Source organism: Phasianus colchicus, chromosome 22, assembly GCF_987193195.1.
Source record: "Phasianus colchicus chromosome 22, bPhaCol1.hap1.1, whole genome shotgun sequence".
Lineage (NCBI taxonomy): Eukaryota > Metazoa > Chordata > Aves > Galliformes > Phasianidae > Phasianus > Phasianus colchicus.
Genome location: NC_143457.1, coordinates 6,569,297 through 6,588,947, shown reverse-complemented (window position 1 = coordinate 6,588,947; position 19,651 = coordinate 6,569,297). Strand labels below are relative to the sequence as shown.

At 44.4% G+C, this 19,651-nt stretch overlaps 3 protein-coding genes across 8 annotated transcripts in view; 1 reads left to right on the top strand and 2 right to left on the bottom strand.

Moving 5' to 3' along the window:
- The window catches only part of TP73 (tumor protein p73), a 32,293-nt gene extending 29,151 nt beyond the window's left edge, over positions 1-3,142 (bottom strand). Inside the window, exons 1-2 of one of the 3 annotated variants that reach the window (XM_090123312.1) lie at positions 2,590-3,142; positions 2,012-2,126 (exon numbers count right to left, since the gene is read on the bottom strand). The gene's annotated coding sequence lies outside the window, so the exon portion shown is untranslated. The remainder of the gene's footprint in view (positions 1-2,011; positions 2,127-2,589) is intronic. The other 2 variants (XM_090123313.1, XM_090123311.1) reach the window with 2 other exon arrangements.
- Positions 3,143-3,221: 79 nt separating this feature from the next.
- Positions 3,222-16,419, top strand: WRAP73 (WD repeat containing, antisense to TP73). 4 transcript variants are annotated; one of them, XM_031613424.2, is made up of 12 exons: positions 3,222-3,385; positions 3,958-4,110; positions 4,660-4,776; positions 10,678-10,750; positions 11,261-11,364; positions 11,741-11,827; positions 12,273-12,407; positions 12,499-12,576; positions 13,487-13,586; positions 14,482-14,607; positions 15,069-15,269; positions 15,586-16,419. In XM_031613424.2, exons 1-12 carry the CDS (start codon positions 3,317-3,319, stop codon positions 15,693-15,695), a joined length of 1,353 nt encoding a protein of 450 aa, XP_031469284.1. In that variant the 5' UTR covers positions 3,222-3,316; the 3' UTR covers positions 15,696-16,419. The 4 variants fall into 4 exon arrangements, with proteins under 4 accessions (XP_031469284.1, XP_031469285.1, XP_031469283.1 ...); XM_031613425.2 differs by having other exon boundaries at positions 3,223-3,385; positions 13,487-13,592; positions 15,069-15,260; XM_031613423.2 differs by having other exon boundaries at positions 3,223-3,385; positions 13,487-13,592.
- TPRG1L (tumor protein p63 regulated 1 like) lies at positions 16,234-19,535 on the bottom strand. Its single transcript, XM_031613427.2, has 5 exons — positions 19,284-19,535; positions 19,105-19,196; positions 18,652-18,828; positions 18,222-18,375; positions 16,234-17,514 (listed from the first exon to the last, which is right to left on the bottom strand). The coding sequence occupies exons 1-5, from the start codon at positions 19,488-19,490 to the stop codon at positions 17,320-17,322; spliced, it is 825 nt and encodes a 274-aa protein (XP_031469287.2). The 5' UTR covers positions 19,491-19,535; the 3' UTR covers positions 16,234-17,319.
- Positions 19,536-19,651: the final 116 nt, after the last annotated feature.

The following is a 19,651-nucleotide window of genomic DNA, read 5'->3' as shown; positions in this document are numbered from 1 at the left end:
GGAAGGAAGCAGGGCAGTCATTCTGATGGGGCAGTCCAGCAGAAGGAAATCACATCATCAGATGTGATCCAGCAGAAGCCCTTGGCACAGGTTAAATGCAGGTGAACCAGGAAGAGTCTCATAAACTAATTCTATCTTTATTGGAAGCACTACTAGATGACTTGGATGAAATTACCTCCCAGTGTCTGTCAGCTATGCAAATGACACAGGGAGGTGACTAACCTGAGGCTAAACACAGCAGCAGCAGCACAGCTAGAAAACAGCCACAGCATATTCAGGCTCTCTGCCACTTCCAGTCTCCCACATCAGCCTGGAGGATATGTAGCTCTGCCATAAAGGCATCAGCTCCTTGACGTCACCCCAACACCTTTTCCCAGCACCAAGTTTGAGGAGATAACACCTTGACTTCTGCACAGAATTCTCTAGCCAAACTTTCACCAGCAGGATTTCCACGATGGCACCTCCAGACACATACATCTGTTTCTTAAGCAGTGCAGCAGGGGATCCTCTCTCCCTTCTGCCTCTATGTAATACAGATGCCTCAGGTAAGCAAGACTGCCTGGGGTGACATTCAGTGGTGGCTGTGATACAGGACCCAAAGGGAGGCTGCAGCAAAACAGTCAGGCTGATTCATTGCAGGCATTTGGAGGAAGATTGAAACATGCAAACTTGGGGCTCAGTGCATGAAGCCAATGTTGCTGATGTGATTTGCTTGTTTACACATGGGGAGCTGCATCTCTGCATGCCTTCTCAACTCATCTCCACCATTCACTGGATTGTTGCTTCCCTCTGTTGCTAGTTAGTGCACTGCAGGGAAATTGCACAGTGGGTAGGGACAAAGGTACCACATGCATACAGGGGGGGATGAAGCTTTGATGGGAGGTGATGCCTGGCTGCTGAGTTTCTGCAGACTCAAGAAGGAGCATCTTTGATCTCACCATTAACTTTAAGCCTTAGCTTTACCTAGAAATGCCTGTTGCTATTTCAGCAAGTTACAACATATTCACCACCATCCTGCCACCTCTAACAGCCCAGAATGAAATGTGACAAAAAATTTTAGCCACTTTAATGGGAGACAGATGCACACAAATCTGTACAATGGGTCTATTTCTAATCTTCAGAGGCCTTTGGCCCAGCCTGAGAGAGGAAGCCCTCGGAAACCAAAAGAAGCCATACATGACTGTAAATTCGCACTGCTGAGATGCTGGACAAGGCATCACTCTTTTCCCACGCAGTAGTGGGGGCTGCAGTGAGAACACACAGCTGGGATTGGGACTTTTAAGGGTAATGGTTAGATATTGCTGATTCTCACAACAAATTGCAATATTCTGCTTGAAAGTTTGTGAGCTTATCTCCACACCTCCACTCCTCCCTTCAGCTGCAAGCTGGGAACCATCCAGCTCATCCAGTCTGCAGCCAGCAAGTTAACATTTGCAAAATACTGGCGCATCCCAAGGTCACAACACTCAGTGCTCTTGCTCACTCACGTCTGATTAGTAAATTCACACATGCAAAACATTGCTTACAAAACTGACCAAAAGTGAGCTTTCCAGCAGCACACTCGGATCTCTCTGTCTAGCAGCATATTAACATCAGCATTGCTGGGTGAACAGGACACAGTAGAGCAGCCTGATGTACCAACAAAACAGGATAGACCAAAATCTACTCTGACAGATAGAGAAGTCAACAGATAGGTACTGTCCCTGCACCAGGCACCACGACCCTGCTGAGCCTGGCAATGAGAAACCACCCCAGCATCCTGCCTGTGCTCATCCTCTTCGCTGCTTTTCCATTCCAGGCTGCTCTTTCCTCCACAAGTGCTTTCATTCTGGACCTAAGGCACTTTGGAGCAAACTATCCAAGATTTTTTAATCCTGAGTAACAATCCCACACAGAAAAGCAGCCACAAATCATCTTCCAGCTGCACTACGGAGCAACTGAGAGAGGGTCTGTGCTGAGGAACACACACACGCAAATCGCAAGGAGTTTCCCTTTGTCTTTTTTCTCCTACCTGCTCTGGCTCCCCAGGCACTTGGAGTTCCCCCGGAGGTCTCCCGCAGACAGGAGCGGCCTGGGATTGAGGATCTGTTATTTACTGCACTACAATCTAGTAGCGTCCCGGTCGCCTAGGCAATGACATTGGAGCTGTTGAAAGCTATGTGAAAAGTGAGGCAAAGGCTTGTGCACTCCCTTCCTGGAATACAAGGCAGTTACAAAGGGGTGGGGACAGCTCAGCCAAGCGTGCAGGGGAATTAAGCTGGTCACCAGCCCCAAAATGACTCTGGGGCAGCAGCAGGGCCACGGAGACAGCTGCTGTCGAGCTGGGAAGGAGACTGAAAGCACAGCTCCAAAGGAAGCTCTGCACCCTGCCAGATTGCTGCTCTGGAGTTGTTTGGGTGCCCGCATTGCTCACAAGGCCCAGTCATCCCTCCTGGGGAACAGCAGGGACTGTCCGCAAAGGGCAGCAAGGCCGAGAGCTTTCTTCCTCACTTGAAAGCCCCACGTTACGGGTCAGAAGATGGAATATTCCTTCTGAAAACCACTACCTTTCTCCACCTGTGGCTGCAGTTCTCAGCTCTCTGCACTCACCCAACGTCTGCTGACAGTGTTTCCAAAAGCTCAAGGTTTGCTTCAGCCAAGCTTACCTCCAGCCTCCACTTCCCATAACAAATCCCGGTGCTGGCTGTCGCTGTGGGCACATCGTGTGTGGTTACGGCAGTGCCTCACACACCAGGGCAGAGCAGAGGGTCTGGGCTGCTCCCCCCCAGCCCCCCCAAAACCCTTCGTGGCTCTTTCTCTCATCAAGCTTTAGGATCTTTTATTTCTAAGCCCTCCCTGTACCGGTGCGCCTCATCTGCATCTCTCGGCCTTTCATTTCCATCAGCAATTATCCGTGAAGCGGGAAGTGTGACCTGGCGCAGGCCGCGGCACGCTGCCGCCCCGAAACGTCTGACAATCAAATTAGAGGGAAGTCCGCTAATGAGGGAACGGCGCCGGTGACTTTGGCGGGCTGCAGGGCGCGGAGCCCGCGCTGGGAACGAGCCGCTCTCATTACGCAGCTCATTTCCATAATAATTTCTCACTCGCGGGGACTTCCCGCCGCCGGGCGCTCCCTGACAGAGAAATGGCCCGCGGCACCCACCCGGGACTACGACTCCCGGCGTGCCGCGCGGCGCCCCCCGCTCTGATTGGCTATCCCGACCGGAAGCTCCCGCCCTTTCCGCCCGCTTCCGCCCTGAGGTGCGGGCCGGGGCGCGGCGGGCGGAGCGGGCGGGTTTGAATCGGTGCCGCTCCCGGTGCGGGTCCGGGCGGTGCCATGGACTTCTCGGAGCTGTTCAAGCTCTCCGGGCTGCTCGGCAGGTTCTCTCCCGACGGGAAGTGCTTGGTGAGAGCGGGGCTGAGGGGCGGGACGGGGCCCTGCGGAGGAGCCGGGCGTTACCGGGCGGTGGTCGCCCGTGGGCCGCGTGGTGGCGGCCGGGAGCTGAGCGGGAGCAGGCCTCGGTTCCTCCTGCTGGGACGGGCTCCGGGCGGTGCGGTGCCGTTCCCGTGGGGGTTTACGAGGAGAGTGGCTGTGCCGCACGGCCACGGGCCTGCAGGGAGCCGTGCGGGTCGGTCGGTCCGTCCGGTCGGTTGTAACGGCGCGGGTTGCGGTCAGCACAGCGCTCAGTTACTGGCGCTTAAAGGGTTAATGGCGTTCCGACGGGACGAGGGAGCGTGTTTTGGAGGAGTAGGCTTAGTCGTGCCTAGCAAGCAGCCATAGAACTAATGAGCTCGGGTTTTAAATGACTATAGGCCCCCCTACTGGCTTAAACCATTGTTTGTGTTAGAGCACAACTTGCGTGAAGCCTTCCTAAGGGTGAATGCTGCCCACAGCACAGCGCTGTGGGGTGCAGTACATCGAGCTTCTCAAGTCCGGGGCTGATGGACCAACCCAGCTGTGTTCCTGCTTGTGCTCAGGCTTCCTGTGTGCAGTACCGGCTGATCATTCGGGATGTGAACACCCTCCAGATCCTTCAGCTGTACACTTGCCTGGACCAGATTCAGTACATAGAATGGTCGTCTGATTCTCTTTTCATATTGTGTGCCATGTACAAGCGAGGGATTGTTCAGGTAAGGACCCAAACAGAGTCCTGTTGTAGTCCTGTGTGTTGTGTGAGTGTGAACAGCAGTCACCAGTTCAGTGCTTTTGCTAAAGCAAATGTTATTGATAATGTGTGGTTTGAGGTGCAACATGCTTACAAAGCTGTGACCTACTTCTTAGTTTCTAAACGAACTTAAAATGAAAATACATAGTAAACTAATTTAAACCGAAGCTAGAAAGTATCCTAGAATTTTCTTATTTCAGCAGGAAACAAATACATGCAAACTTGCCAAATGGTCTAAAGCATGTTTTTTTCAATTGCTGGTTATATTCAGAATATTTGTCAAATATTTTTGCTTATTTTACAATTTGTATTAACACACAGAGCTATGAGGCTTACTTTTGTAGCGGAATCCAACGCCAGTCCTTCATGGCCACGGCTTTCAGAGGTTTCTTGCCCTCTCTGGTCGGTGATGCAGGAACTTCTTCTCAGCTGAAGTGTATTCTTGCAAGAAGAGGTTTTGATGAGCTGTTTGTTTGGTACACTGCCTGCTTGTTTTCCTTCCTTCCTGATGTAGGTCTGGTCCTTGGAGCAGCCAGACTGGCACTGTAAGATAGATGAAGGGTCAGCAGGATTGGTGGCTTCATGTTGGAGTCCGGATGGTCGTCACATTCTCAATACAACAGAGTTTCATGTAAGTGTGAAGTCATGATTACTCTCCATGGTATCAGATGTTACTGTCTGCCCTTTGTCTCTTAAAATAACCTGAAGTTCTTAAAGCTGTAGTGGTGGTGTAGTTTTCCTGTGTTCCCAGATGTAACCTACATTAGTTTCAGTTCAGATGTTACTGTGTTAACATTTTATTCTCTGGAGTTTGGTAAGATAGAAAATAGACTCTTAACTTAGATAAAATTGTGTGCTTAGCTGTAGGAATAACTTCCATTTATGAAAGCAGTTTTGGTAACCAAATGTGTTGGTAGCTCAGGGAAATCTAAAAACATCCAAGAATGGCTTTTGAATTAAAAAAAAAAAACATAGTCTTAGATTAACTGGGAAATGCTCACAGAAGTGCTCGATGGTACATATGATAATCAGATGACTGCTGGTAGAAGCACTTGTGAAACTTGAATTAAAACATATGTAAGCACTTAAGAGCTGTGTTCTGGAATCTGCGTTAAGGTGTAGAGCCCAGATCAGTCAGTGTGTGCTGTACACTGAGGACATGTTGGAAGGCATGTGGAAGTCTGACTCTCCACCTTTTTAGCTGATGATTGATGCAGTTCAGTACAATGAATGGCCGGAAAATAGCTGGGAACCACATGTGAGAAACTTTTCTGTTTAATATATCTGACTTTTTCAGAACTAGTTGGATTTTAAATGATGCGTTGTTGCCCTGAGTTTGGGTGTTACACTGCAAGATTTCCCTTTTTTCCATCCAAATATCAATCAATGGGATACAGATGGGGGGCTTGTCATCTGTGTGTGCATACTGGAGTTAGTGTAAATACTGATGCTCTCAAGGGAACCTGTGAGGAAACATGTATACAGGGTGGAATTCCCTGGCAAGGATTTTCAGTGCTTGCTGAGGCAGGGATATTCTGCCTGTCAAGCAGTCTCCTTCCACTTCCCCTCAACTTTTTAGATCGTGGATTTTGTGGAGTGATTAATTTAAACCTGAGTTTGTCCAGCAGCAATCACCTTGATAGTGATTAAAATAAACGTGAGTCCAGAGCTACAACTCTAAGTCAGTGAAGACATGCCTGGCAGTCAGGCAGGAGTGTTGTTGTCCCCGTAACCCAAACTGAAGGCTGGTGTTATGTGCTACAAATGAGTTTCTTATGGCACATTCATGTGGGGGTGGACTAGCAAGTATTTATTACCTCCCAACAGAACTTGGTTTGACCTTAGAGGATTTCATTAAGCCTTTGCCAAGTTGGCATCTGTGTTGGGATAAGTTTTCTTTCCAGCTGTAAACAGGTTGCTAAATTAGCTTTGTCAGACAGCTGCCTGGGTAATGCCGATGTCTGAGTTGTGTTTACTCTATAGCATGTAAAGCCATGGTCTGGTGGGACAGGCGTTAGCAGTGCTCGGGGCAGAAACTGTCAAGATACTTAATATTGGTGTATTATGTGTGCTATGAAGTTTGGGGATTGCCTGGGGGGGGCTTTTGGTTCCCTGTCAACCGGTGCAGTTTGGCTCTGGTAGCTTGACATTTTCAAACAGCACCAACTAATTACTCATGCTTGTAATTCTTCAAGTTAACATATGAGCTCCATTGTAAGCTTGCAAATTGAAGTAATTTCTAATAGAGACTTCTTTAAGCATATGGTTATACTAATTTATTTCTAGCAGTCCATGCTTATTAGTGCAACAGGGAACGTATTCATTGGCTAACTTGTGGTCAGATTTTTTGCAGTAACATCTTTACATTTTTACATAACATCTATAGTGAATGATGTTATGTTTTCTGTTTTTAATGTGACCACTGCAGATTCTAACTGAAGAGAAGTGCACGAGAATTCTGACGCGTTCTGAAATCCATTTTGACTCAGTTGCCTTTTGAGATGAGTGATGCTCCCAGGGTATTTAATTTTTAATGTTAGTGTAAATATGCAGATGTGGTCATCTTGCTGCAGACAATTCTGTATCACTGTAGGTCTCCTGAGTCCTAAAATTATTACACAGGGTGTAGTAATGTAGAATGGTACAGATAACCATCTAAATCTTTACATAAACACCCCAGTAAACAGTGTGGTACATAAGGCAACTAAGTGGTATGGTCTGATAACCAGAAGCATACACAGGCTCTGTTCTTTCCCTCAAAGAAGACTGGAATCTGAAAAAGTTGGAGTATGTCAGTGCTGTTGATTTGTGTAGTGCCCTGGAAAGCAGTTTGTCCCATAGCTATTGTTTGCTACTGTATTTTGTAGCAGGTGCTTCCTCTGCTGCTGAAAACACTCCGTAGTGTATCTAGCACAGCAGGCTGCTTGCTGGAGGAGTCCATGTTATCAGTTTGTCCTGGGGAAGATTTCATACCAGGTATCGTTCCTCTTTCCCACACAAAGTTTGGGATGACAGACATGTAGAGTTTAAACAAGAGCCACAGATAAAAGATGTAAGGAAAGCAAATGGAATTTATTCCGGACTTGGAAGTTTTGTGATAGGTGGTTGGAGATCATCAGCATTGTTCTGGAGCATTTCTCTTAAGGCCTATACTTCGAAATTTCATGCATTGTTGTTTCTCTAGTTCCACTTTAGTACTGAAGCATTAAGAAGCTTCCTTAGAGCTACAGTGGGAGGAAAAAAATGTGTGTGTTTCTGTGTATATTGGAGCTAATCCTTAGTAACTGTAAATGGCTGCGTTGGTTGAAAAATGCTTTCTGTCGAGGAATGCGCTCTGAATAATCTTCTGAAATCCGGTGCTGACAGACAGTGCTATGTAAGGAGGCTTTGTGACCCAGTCAAGTCTGGGACAAAAGTTGACAGTCATTTGAGATGCAAGGTTGTTTAAAAGTGTGTTTTTATCTATTGAAAATCACCAGTCTTACACCTGCCTATAGCTGTCAACATTGGATGTAGTCCTGAACCCAGCACTGCAGACTGTTTATCACGTTACCATCTAAATGCTTTTTTTTTCTCAGCTGTTTTTAGGCTATTTTAAAAATGCTTCTGCTTTTGGTTTGTTTTTTTTCCACTGCAAAACAACAGCTGAAAACTTCTCAGACACCATTATTGTTAGGATTTGGGTTTGACAACTCCAGTTCATCTAGGAACTTATGGTAAGGAAAGAGAAAGTACCCTCAAAATGGGCAGTAAGAAATGCCTGCCATGTTCTGAGCTGACCACAAGCTGTACTGCTGTGAAAGCTGTTGTTCCTTCCCCACAAACTCTGGAAAAAAAAAGTAAATAGGAACAACACAGTTTATTGTGCTTTTTCTAAAGCATGTTTGGCTTTCTTTTTACATCCTCTGCATTTTGTTTCTGTCTCTCAGTTATCTCTGCTAGCTGTGAAATAATCCTCCTTAGGCCAGGTTTCACTGGCAGCGTGGGTAGGATTGTGGAATAATTTTTCAGTTCCATCTGAGAAGGTGAAGGGTCTCCCTTTTTCCTCATGTTTAATTGTAAGCATTGTTAGCCTGTGTAAGGTAGATATGAGAACCATAGATGAAGTACACACTGTAACTTGCCAGTTTAGAGAAACTTTTTTACTGTAGACAGATCGAACAACTGAAAAGAATCCTAATTTTAGAGATCAAAACACTTTGCTTTCATAAGTTTCTAATACCAGTCCCAGACTCTTTAGGTTGTGTTGTGTGCCTTGGACTGGAGGATGTGATGGAGTTACAGCAGAACTTCCACGTGTTCTCCAGCTTAGTTGTTTGAGTCTCAGGCAAGGCAGAGGTAACAGTAGGAGCCCTGCATGCCCTGTACTGCTTCTCACTGAGAGACTCCCCTCTTCCTATGTGCTCCAGCAGTAAGGCTTTGCCTTTTCTAAGCCTTGGAGCCAGCCTGTATGGTTTGGAGTAGTAGTGCCTGTGACACGCAGCAGCCAGGTGAGTTGACTGGAGCCAAGTGGTAACACAAGTGTGAACTTGGATGCCTTTGTCAGGAAAAATGACAATCCAGACCTCAGCATTCAAAGCTTGCAGCTGCTAAGCTTGTATTAAGTGGCTGTAGAATGTGTGTTGTGTGTGCTGCTTGTTTTGGTCAAGGGAGGAACAGCAGCAAGTACATTTAACACTGCAATTAATAGGAGCAAGCAGCATATCACTATTGCAGTTGCTATAGAAGAATGTGAGTAGGCATTGTGTTGGTATTTTTAAAGTAAATCTTGCATGAAGAGCAGACTAACAATGCTGTATTTTTATATGTCCGGAAGTGAGCAGTTGCAATGATAAAACTTGATTAATGGTGTTCATCTTGCAGATTCCACTGGGATCCCTTAAACTTTAAGGTGGCACTATAGATGTCTAGCTGTAATTTCATAGCTGTTAAATAAAGGAAGAGATGATAAAGGCTGCATTAAACAGTAGTCCAATTGTGCTTTTTAAAACTTTGGACATAAGAAGACTGGAATGTGATATGGTCGTTGCTCTTTCCTGTTACATTTTAAAACAGCAGTTTTGTGTGTGGTCTTTTCAAGTCTCTTAAGTTTCTTAAATATATATTAAAAATTAGTAAAAACAGCTCATGATGCTCTTTTGCTTTTGTTCTTCACATTTTTGGAGAAGGGGCAGTGTTAGGAATCTGTAGCTTGGTTTAAACACAATATCAAAGCATGATTCATGTTAGCAGTGAAAAAAAAAAAAGCCTCTAAAGTCTGCTGCAGTGCACAGGCTCCAGTGTTACCAGGTAAGAACAAGCAGACAGGATGCTTCATTGGGGTCACTTCTCACCACTGAATTGTACCAATTGCTTCAGAGAAAGGAAAATGTTTATTGAGGACAAACACAAGAAAAAGAGCAGCAGAAACTTTTTCCCACCATGCTGGTAATTCATCTGTGTTGGATGTAGGTGGGTGATTGAATGGTAGATGGTGCTAAAGTTATACTGATGTAGTGAAACAGAATTAATGTTGTTCAGTAGTCTTGGGAAAGATGGTTTTATGCCCGTGGATCTTAATTGCAAAAATAGTTTTACCTGTGTCTTATCTAGAATCTTTATCTAGAATCTCTTACCTTGGTGCAATAAAAATACAGGAAAACATAGGATGAAAAACATACCCTGGAAACATTCCTTGCTCCAGATATAAATGCAAAGGTTCACATGACATACTGATTAATGCACATATGTCTGGTGTGGCTGCCGTTGCTAAGGGAGAGTAAGTATTTGTTTTTAATTGAATAATCTGCAGATGGCAACGCAGAGCTTCCAGAATGCAGGCTGTGACCTTGACGAGCTGTGAAGGGGCTTGTTTTGCAGCTGACTGCCTTCTTTGCAGTTTTCATGTTCTGTGGGTGCACAAGGCTCCAGAAATACCGCAGATATGGCGTTTAATGCCTTGCTGTTGCTTGTCTTTTAATTCTAATTCTCTCAGTAGTTCTTAATGTTGCCTTCTTGTGGGTGGCTGAGGAGGGAAGAACGAAGTGCAAATCAGCACCACAGCTGAGCATGTGGTTAGAACTTAAGAAATAAATCTGGTTTTACACATAGTAGCTTAAGATACACAGTTCTTGAGTTGCAGTGATTTCTCATCTCTTTCCCATGTTTTGTGATGAAGTTATTTTTCCAGCTGAAAAGTATATTGGCAACATGTTATGAGCGTGAACCCAGCTACACACTGAGTACATCTCTATCTTCAGTATCAGTCAAGTGCTGTTGTCCATCTTGGTGTTCTGCACCTGTACCTCTTGGGAGCCTTCAGTGTTCCTGTAACATTAATTAGAAATAAGTATCCTTGCTCACTGAAGAGAGTGCAGAGAGAATTCCTTCCGGATTTTCTTACAGCTTTGTGCTATGCAGAATAACTGCAAAACTTAATTAAACCATTGAATCTACTTTGCATTGTTGAACTAGGTTTTGGGGTTGGGGGGAGTATGTACTAACTTTTTTAATCTACAAAAATAAGCAAATACTTCTTTGTCTTTCTCAACAGCTGCGGATAACTGTGTGGTCCTTGTGTACAAAATCTGTATCTTACATCAAGTATCCCAAAGCTTGTCAGCAAGGTAAGTGTCACCAATTTCCACAGGGATGCATTTCACTGTGTTGGGTACCTGGGTGCCACGTGCTGTGACTGCTGCCCTAGGATCTGAGTTTTCAGCCCTTGCACAGAAGAAGTTTAAGCAATTTGTGTGCCTGTTCTACATGTCTTTCTGTTGTGCTCCCTCTCTGATGGGTCCTGTGAGGTGTTATTAAGCTGAATATGTTGGTGATGAAAAGCACAAATCTAAAGTGCTTTTCCTCATTATCTGTCACTTGAAAAGAGGGTGGCTCCTGACAGAACTGCAGTTAGCAATTTGCTGCCTGAGGTTTGTATCAGCAATACCTCATATGAGATGATGGCAACATAGAAAATAAGAGAGAGGATGGGGACTGACACTTTGAATTTAATGGGATGCCAGTAGCTGCATGACTAACTTGCACAGCTAAACAAAATTAACTGTTTCATCTGCTTTTTTTGACCAATCATCAGTTGCTCTGCCATGTTCTGACTTAGCTTTCTGTCCCACTGGCAGGAATAGCTTTCACCAAGGATGGCCGCTATATGGCAGTAGCAGAAAGACGTGACTGCAAGGACTTTGTCAGCCTCTTTGTGTGCAGTAACTGGCAGCTGCTGAGGGTAAGAAGTGTCTCTGCCTTCCCCTGCTTCTGAAGAGGTTACAAGCATCTGTTGCATACTACTTTAAACACCATCACTTTACTACTCTGGTTTTAGATTTGCCAGTGTATTTTCTAGCCAGCATGTGGCTCCTTTGCTGGCCTGCAGCATACTTCCATAGCAGGGGGGTTCTGTTGAGGAAGCTGTGTAAAGAAAAAAACAACAAACAACCCCTCATGTAAACTAAGAATTATTCTCTTTAGTGACAGTAAACCATACATTTCTGGGCTGGCATATGAAAGACTGCTATATTTGTGGTAGCATTTGGAAGGGTGAAACTGAGGATTACATTTGTTAGTGTTATGCTTCAAATGATGTTTTTCTCTTCTGGGGGCAGCATTTTGACACTGAAACACAAGATCTGTTTGGGATTGAGTGGGCTCCCAATGGCTGTGTTCTGGCAGTGTGGGATACATGTCTTGAGGTATGAGGAGAAACATGATTTTAGAATTTAAGTTGTTTTTTACAGCTGTCATGTATGAAGCAATAACTAAAATAAAACGTGGTGTTACATCTCTAAACAAAAGTATGATAAGCTGAACTCCAAGGAAACATTTCAGAATATTACACTTATGGAGGTAATGGGCATCCTAATAAGTATGTCAAACTTATGTAGGTCCTTAGTGACGATGAAATAGCTTATTAACATCTAACTTATATAAAAATATATTTGTAGTTTTGATTGTAAACATTGTGGAAGCTGCTATTCAGATAAATGAGGAAAGAATTATTCTTTATATTGCGTGAGAATTTAAGTAACCCAAAAAGTTAGTTAGGAATATGTAAATGTTATCTTTTGTGCAAAGTGTCTTCTGATGGCTGTGGAGTTGTGGGCAATAGGACCAAACCAAATAATCAATTTGTTTCAGTACAAAATATTGCTGTACTCCCTTGATGGCAGACTGCTGTCCACATATCAGGCTTATGAATGGTCGTTAGGCATAAAATCCATTGCCTGGAGTCCCAGCAGTCAATTTTTGGCAATTGGCAGCTATGATGAAAAGGTAAGAAATAGAAAAGAGAAAATAAACCTATCTAAATCACTTGAAGAATTGTGTCATAACCACTCTGTCTTGAAATATCTTCTTGAATTAGGTGCGTATCTTGAACCATGTAACGTGGAAAAAGATCACAGAGTTTGAACATCCAGCAACTGTTACTAACACAAAGACTGTAAGTATGGATCCAAACTGCTGAATCATTATCAGCACTTTCTTGGTGTGGCTGTTTGTTTCCAAAGATGTTAGTAAATCCACTTCATCCTGGAGGTTTTACTTTTTTCCCCTCCTAAGCTCTAGATAGTGCTTGGGGAACTTCTTGAATAGTTGAAATTGTAAGGGAAAAATAAAGTTTCTGGGATACACACATGATTCAGTAAAAGCATTAGTAGGTTCTCCAAGGACTGCTGCCACATGCCAGCGTATCTTACTGTAGGTGGTGACTGCCTTAGAGATTTGAGGATGTAGATCATGATCCACTGACCACACCTCAGCAGAACTTTTCTTAATTGAAAAATGACCTTTTCTTTTCCTGTGAAATATAGAACGTGTAATGGAAGACAAATGGAAGTAACTCTGCTAGTCTCTACTGCACAGAGAAGAATTCCAGTTGGCATTTTTTATCCTGTTAGGGGATAGGAAGTTATAGACATGCTGTTAAAATATTTTTGCTTCTGCAGCGTTGCACTTTGTGTTTATTTATGTAATATTAAGAATAAAGATTCATTTTTTAAACAAATGATTTTATGTTTCCATTATAATGAAATAATTTATTGCACTGGCACTGTAGGTTTCAGAAATATTAAATGAGGTGGACTCATGCTTCGTGGACTTCAAGATGCATTTATCTGTCAGAAAAGTTTTCTTGATCACGGTTCCAATAAGCAAATAATTCAGAATACAGGATTCAGTATTTGCCTACTTGAAGCCCCTCTCCTTCAGTGATGAACTGGGCATGCTGAGATGTAATACACCTGAAAATATGGTGTATAACTCTTGAGTTAGTGGGATGTGAATGATTTATTAATAGCCCAAGTTCAAACTCTCCTAGGCCCTTCTTAGAACTGTCACTTGTTTCTTTGTAGATTGTGTATAAAGAAGTGGAGAAATCCCCATCTGTTGAAACAGAGAGATTTTCTTTCCCTCCGACAAGAGCATTGGCTAGTTCTGTCTTCAGCACACAAAGTAAATGTAAGCCAAGGTTTAGTAAAGTAAGACACTTGAGCTTGCCAGCTGAAATCATTCTATAAATAAATGTTACGTAAATGCTGATATTGGAATGGATCCTCTGGGTGCTCTGCTCCTCTCCTGAGTTAACTGAAGAGCTCCAGGGCAGTAAGCACCCTGCTAGAGTCTGTGTGCACTCCAAAGGCACGCTAAAGAACAGTGGGATGTTGTACAAGAGAACTGTAATTGCTTGGGCATAGGAGAAATAACAGTATAGAAATACAGATCTCAGTCTTCAGCTGGCTTAGAAAAATTATCTGAACACTGTGTGTTTTTTCTAGTTTGCAGAAACCTATGCAATATTGTCTCATGCCTTGGAGTTACTTTAACTGCAGCACCTGATTAGCAATTAAGAATCTTACAGCATGTGGCAGTTCCAATGGCTTATAAAATAACATCAGAAGGTGTTAGTCTTGCTATTTGTTTTAGAAGAGACTCAGAAATATTAAACTAGTGGGAAACAATGCATGATTAGTATTTTTCTACTGTTTTTACTCTCTCTTTGTGGTATTGTAACAGTAATTCACCTTTGCCTTGCATTGGTAATTGTTTGGAATACAAGTTAAAAGATGGTGGAAAACTTGATCTTACCTATTTTTCATAGTTTAATCTCAGATGTGGGATCACCAGTCCTTTTTGGTTTTTGTAGGAGAGTAAGAATAGAAAGCTGTTCATGGAAAGATGTTATATGTTTAAAAAAAAAAAAAAGCAAACAGCACTATTGGTTTCTGATTGGAGCATCTTGCAGAAGAATAAATCACTGTCCTGTTCTTAGCAGCTGGAATTGACTGCTTTGTCCATTCAGGCTTGCTTAAAACAGATAATAAAAGGATACTTTTATTTCTAATTCCAGATGACATTTCCCAGGTGCCAGTCTCTTTCCAGTACATCAAACCAGTTGCTGATAGGGCTAATCCCAAAATGGGGATTGGGATGTTGGCATTCAGTCCTGATAACTGTTTCCTGGCAACCAAAAATGGTAAGTTCCTACTGTCCTCTATTAAAGGAGGAACCTTTTTGTTGTGTGTGCTTTACCCTGAGTTTGGCTTTATATTTAATAACAATAACCTGCTCTTCATACTTTACATATATATGAAGCCAGTGGATTGGAAAAGGAAGCTCACAATTCCTTCCTGCTCCATTTTCAGTGTGTGTCTCTTGGAAGGCAGAGTTCTTCACAGCCTGTTGTAGTGGGGCTTCTGATTAACACAGATGATCATGGGATTAACATTCAGGTTTTCCCTTTGACAGGCCTGAGGGCTGTTTATGTCAGGATGCAAAAGCTGTGGTTCAGAGGCAGAGCCCATTAACATCAGCATAACTGTAAATAGTTCAGTAAAAAACAGTGGAGGCTGGAAGACAAACTGAGTTCTTCTAAAGAGGCTGTGAAGCCTGTTTTTCCTTCAGGTATTCGAATGATTTCCTTTCTCTTTCTGTCAGATAACATTCCTAATGCTGTCTGGATCTGGGACATTCAAAAACTGAAACTGTTTGTAGTGTTAGAGCAGCTGTGTGCCATCCAGTCCTTCCAGTGGGATCCACGACAACCTCGACTTGCTGTATGTACAGGAAACAGCAAAGTCTACCTATGGTCCCCAGCTGGATGTGTGTCAGTACAAGTTCCAACAGAAGGTAAAGAAGGTACAATACCCTCTGCAAGCCATCATCAGCTTTTTATTTCCACTTAGAATAATGCTTGTACCAAATTAAGTGAAGGTTTAGCTGTGGCTTACAGCTTCTTAAAGACAGGTCTTTCCATCTTTCAGAAAAAGACTGCAGATTATTTGCACTTTTCTCTACTGTACAGATTGTCCCTACTGCAGCAGTAACAAAATCAGACTCCCTATTTTAAAGCTTCTAAGGTGGGAGGGGTGGTGTTTTTTTTTTTTTTGCAGTGCATGTGGTTTACCTAGGAAAAGTGACTGGAATAAGGAGATGCTTCTTGCTGTTTTTGTAGGTGATTTCCAGATTGTTTCCCTCTGCTGGCATCCTAGTGGAGATTCCATGGCACTTCTGAGTAAGGATAACTTTTGTGTGTGTTACTTAGAAAGAGAAGAAGTGAAATAACTCTCAGTTGCATTGAAATGCTCTCAAATCTGAGGAAGAATGAGGAAAGGGGTCAAACTCCAATCTGAAGTGTTTCTATTTATAAATTATTTATTTGAAGGAGCATAATCAAACTCCAATCCATAAGGTGCTGTGAGTGTATCTGAATGACATTGCATCTAAAGTGTGGAAAACAAAGTCTGGATTTCAAGACTTCAGTTTTGATGTAATTGAACTTTCTTGCTGATTCTGTGAACTATGGAGTGTTTTTTCTAACATTGTAGCTGAATGTACATAATGTATAGATATTATTTAAATTTGATAATTTCCAATAAATATTTTGATAATTACAAACATAGTGTGAATGGAACTAAAAAAAATGCCATTAATTTGACAGCCTCAGTCTCTGCAAAATGAATAAAGACTAAGTTTAACTTAACTGAAAGGTAACAATGAAGCAGATACCTTAGAGAATGCAGTGAGAGGTGCATGCCACTTGTTGCATTCCACTGTTTCAGCTTTGTGTAAGTTTCAGAAACACAGATCAAACTCAAAAAGCTACTGCAGCACAGTATTTATTCAGCATTGCAGCTGTGCAGACAAATATTCCCATAAAACCATATTTGTAGATCACAGACAATGACAAAGCTTGTTACAGTAACCTCAGGAGCACTTGTGGTTATAGTATCTCTCCCCTGCTTCTGAAATTCAGTACTGGAGGCTTGTATGAGGTTAAATGTAAGAATGTATAAATCAAGATTGACATAAACTGCTTAAAGTTCTGTCTGTCTCTGTTAGGAGGTCCTGTGCTGCTGCTGTGCCAAACTAGAGTGGATTTAAGAAAATTGCTATGAATATAAATGTGATCAAAGTAGGGTTATTCTTAAAACCATTCCTACAAATAACAGTTCTGAAGGCAAAAGTTTGCAGTGCTTTTGGCAACACTCTCAGACAGTCTTTATGGCTACAGCAAAAGATGGTACGAAATGGCAAGTCAGATTCAGTTGAGAGAAGGAGCTACTTTTACAAAAAGCTAGTAATGTATGTTCAGCCATGTGCCTTTTGACAAAGAAATAGTTCACGTTCCCTGCTTCTGAGCACATGTAGCAGTACAGCTGTAACAAGATGTGCTGGCTCTTTTGCTAAAGAATGCCTGCTATGAGTCCTGAAAGCTGTGTCAGTCAGTCATCAATATGCTAAGATCACTGTAACTGGGAGACACGGAAACCTCTTTAAGCAATACAGATCAATCCCAAGCACACCACGTGATTTAGGGCACAACTGTCATATGGCACAGTATCTTGGACATTGTTTGCAGCAGATACTGATTGCACAGATTAACAGGGAAGAATGTGCAGTTAGAAATGGAAGAGAAAACAGCACTGCTTGCTGGCCCTGTGTAAGGGCTGTTAGTTAGCTACAAAATACAGGCATGACACCACTGTGTGTCTGCTTCAGCTCACTCTGCATCGTGCGTTCTCCTCTCCATAACAACCAGGGCCTCCTGTGAACTGCTGGTTCTGCACCCACCCCCTTTCCTTCCTGTAATTGCTTTGCTTACCAAATATTCTGCCACGCAGGGTCTTCTCCCCAGGAGCCTAGCATAAAATCACTTTCCCTTTAAAAAGACCAAATGCTGTGCATTTTAAAACCCAATTTTGCCTCTTGTCATGGAGTAGCCAAGCTTGGCCTCGTTGTTGATGAAGGACATCAATCCCACGTAAGTCTCAATCAGAAGAGGCCGCTCCAGCACCAGGACCCCATTGGCCCTTCCTGGCAATGGCCACTCCTTGTGAGCTTTCTTCACGGCCTGGATGAGCTGAGTTTTAAAGTTTTCCAACTGAAAGATTAAAAAAAATAATAATCACTGTGATGTTTTCCTCATTGTGTTACAAATCCCTCTGCTTTCATAGGGAAACAGTTGCTAGAAGTGTAAAGGGTCAACACTAAAGCTCTCATTGCTGTGGATCTCACATTCCATAATAAACTTTACATTCTGATAATTACAACTAATGTCATACAGCACTGTTTACAAGCAAACAGTGGCTAGATATGTACACAAACAAGCTATCAGTAGCCATCTTATTTTTCTGCCATTAACACTAGTGCTGAAGTTAAATTGCTGTAATGTTCTATTACAAAGTGCAAATCTGAGGAGAGCAACCACTGAAAGAAAAGGAGAGCTACCAAGTGAAGGTTTGTGTTAGCAGCTATGTTATGTGTTTAATTAGCTGGTGAAAGTGCCAGACAAAAGTCAGCCCTTTGCCTGCCAGGTAAATGAAAGCAGGAATGGCATCAAGATCCATTTTCTTTTGGGTTTTACAGGACTGCACTTCTGAAAGGCTTAGCTTCCTTTCTGAGTAAACCAGCTGGCAAACACTGATTCAGCTGCCCTTCAAAGCTGAGATGCAGAGAACAGGAAGATGCAGCTTGCGACCGTGTGTTGGATTTAACTGTTTCTGTCTGATTTACCCACTCTAAGCAGCACCCAGCCTGCAATAGCAAAGGCCATCTAGAATTCTAGACCAGCAGAAGTGATTCCCTTACCAGGCAGAGGGATGCAACCTTCTCATCAGCATCTGCCATCGGGTGCTCAGTGAAGGTGGCATACGGGACGTTGGTGGACCACGGGTTCCATCTGTTGATGAAGGACGCACGGCTCCTCTTGTCCCACTGGATGCGGATGCCAACTCCTTCTCTCCTGGTGTTGAAGACAGCGGGGTTAATATGGGATGGCCTCCATTAGAGGTCTGAAAAAGGCCTCCTTAAAGCCAGTAGCTGTGGTACTTGGTTTGTAGCTAGTCCAAGCAAGACAGCAAGCTCCTTTATCATCTGATGGAGTTTGAATAACTGTAAACAAAGTCGGTGACAAGCAGCAATAGAAAAAGCTCTCGTGCTTTGTCCCAGGGCAAAGGCTGCCAGCACAAACTGTGTGCATCAACAGCCACGGGACTGAACTGGGACTGCATCAACTTACTTGTTCAGAGATTTAGGTGGGAACTCAAACTCTCCTACAGAGATGGTATCGATGGCATTGAGCGCAATCCTGGTGACGTGCTGGCACTGCAGGCCCACAAAGTCGTATTTGCAGATGAGAAGGGACCGGTCGGTGATGAGCACGAGGCGCTCCTTCTCGTTGTTCCAGTGGTCGATTCTGGTAAGGAAACAGAAAATGGAGCTTTAGCTGCCTGGAAACATGTAACAGCTTGTCTGCTAGCAGGGCTGCGACGGAGAGCAGAGCCAAGCCTCGGCACTGCCCTGTTTTCCATCATAGCCTTCGCTTCCCACCACCAGGCCTTGAGAAGAGGTTGAACATCCCGGCTCAGAAATGGCACAGCATAGAAAACATAACTGCTGGTAAATTATTAACTGCGTCTGTGCACGCAGAAGAGAGCAGCGCCTTTTCCACCGCTACGGCCGCGGTACTCACTCGGTCAGCAGCCACACGCTCTCCACGTCGCCGTCCTCCGTGGGCATCACGACGGCGCGGATCTCGCTGACCGCCTGCTCGATGGTGCCGGGCTGCGGGGTGGGGGGGGGAAGAAAGCGAGAGGTGAGCGGACAGCTGGGCGAACGGGCCGGGGCGAGGCGGGCCGAGCCGGGCCGTACCCGGAACACGAAGTATTCCTTCAGGCGGCCGGCGCGGCTGGCGGTGCGCACGTTCAGCGGCCGCAGCTTCTGCCGCGGGGGGGCGGCGGAGAAGGGCGGCTCGGGACCCCCGGGCACCAACAGCGCCGCCGACCCCCCCGCCGCCGCCGCCGCCGCCGCCTCCTCGTCCTCCGGGCCGCCCTCCTCCGGATCGCGGAGCTGCAGCATCGCGGCGAGAAGGGCCGGGATGCGCCGAACGGAGCTCCGCCGCCTTCCGGGGCGGGCAGCGGGAGGGGCCGAGCCGCACCGCACCGCCCCGCATCGGGGAGGGGAGGGAATGGGATGGGATGGGATGGGATGGGATGGGATGGGATGGGATGGGATGGGAT

What these genes read in the sequence shown, in the direction of transcription:
- WRAP73 (XM_031613423.2), top strand. Translation starts at nt 3,317, where the DNA reads ATGGACTTCTCGGAGCTGTTCAAGCTCTCCGGGCTGCTCGGCAGGTTC. An exon ending in TTGGCAGCTATGATGAAAAG is followed by an intron (nt 12,408 to 12,498) that starts GTAAGAAATAGA and finishes TTCTTGAATTAG; the next exon opens with GTGCGTATCTTGAACCATGT. An exon ending in TCCAACAGAAGGTAAAGAAG is followed by an intron (nt 15,270 to 15,585) that starts GTACAATACCCT and finishes CTGTTTTTGTAG; the next exon opens with GTGATTTCCAGATTGTTTCC.
- TPRG1L (XM_031613427.2), bottom strand. Translation starts at nt 19,490, where the DNA reads ATGCTGCAGCTCCGCGATCCGGAGGAGGGCGGCCCGGAGGACGAGGAG. An exon ending in AGGAATACTTCGTGTTCCGG is followed by an intron (nt 19,197 to 19,283) that starts GTACGGCCCGGC and finishes CCCACCCCGCAG; the next exon opens with CCCGGCACCATCGAGCAGGC. An exon ending in CCACCTAAATCTCTGAACAA is followed by an intron (nt 18,376 to 18,651) that starts GTAAGTTGATGC and finishes CTTCAACACCAG; the next exon opens with GAGAGAAGGAGTTGGCATCC.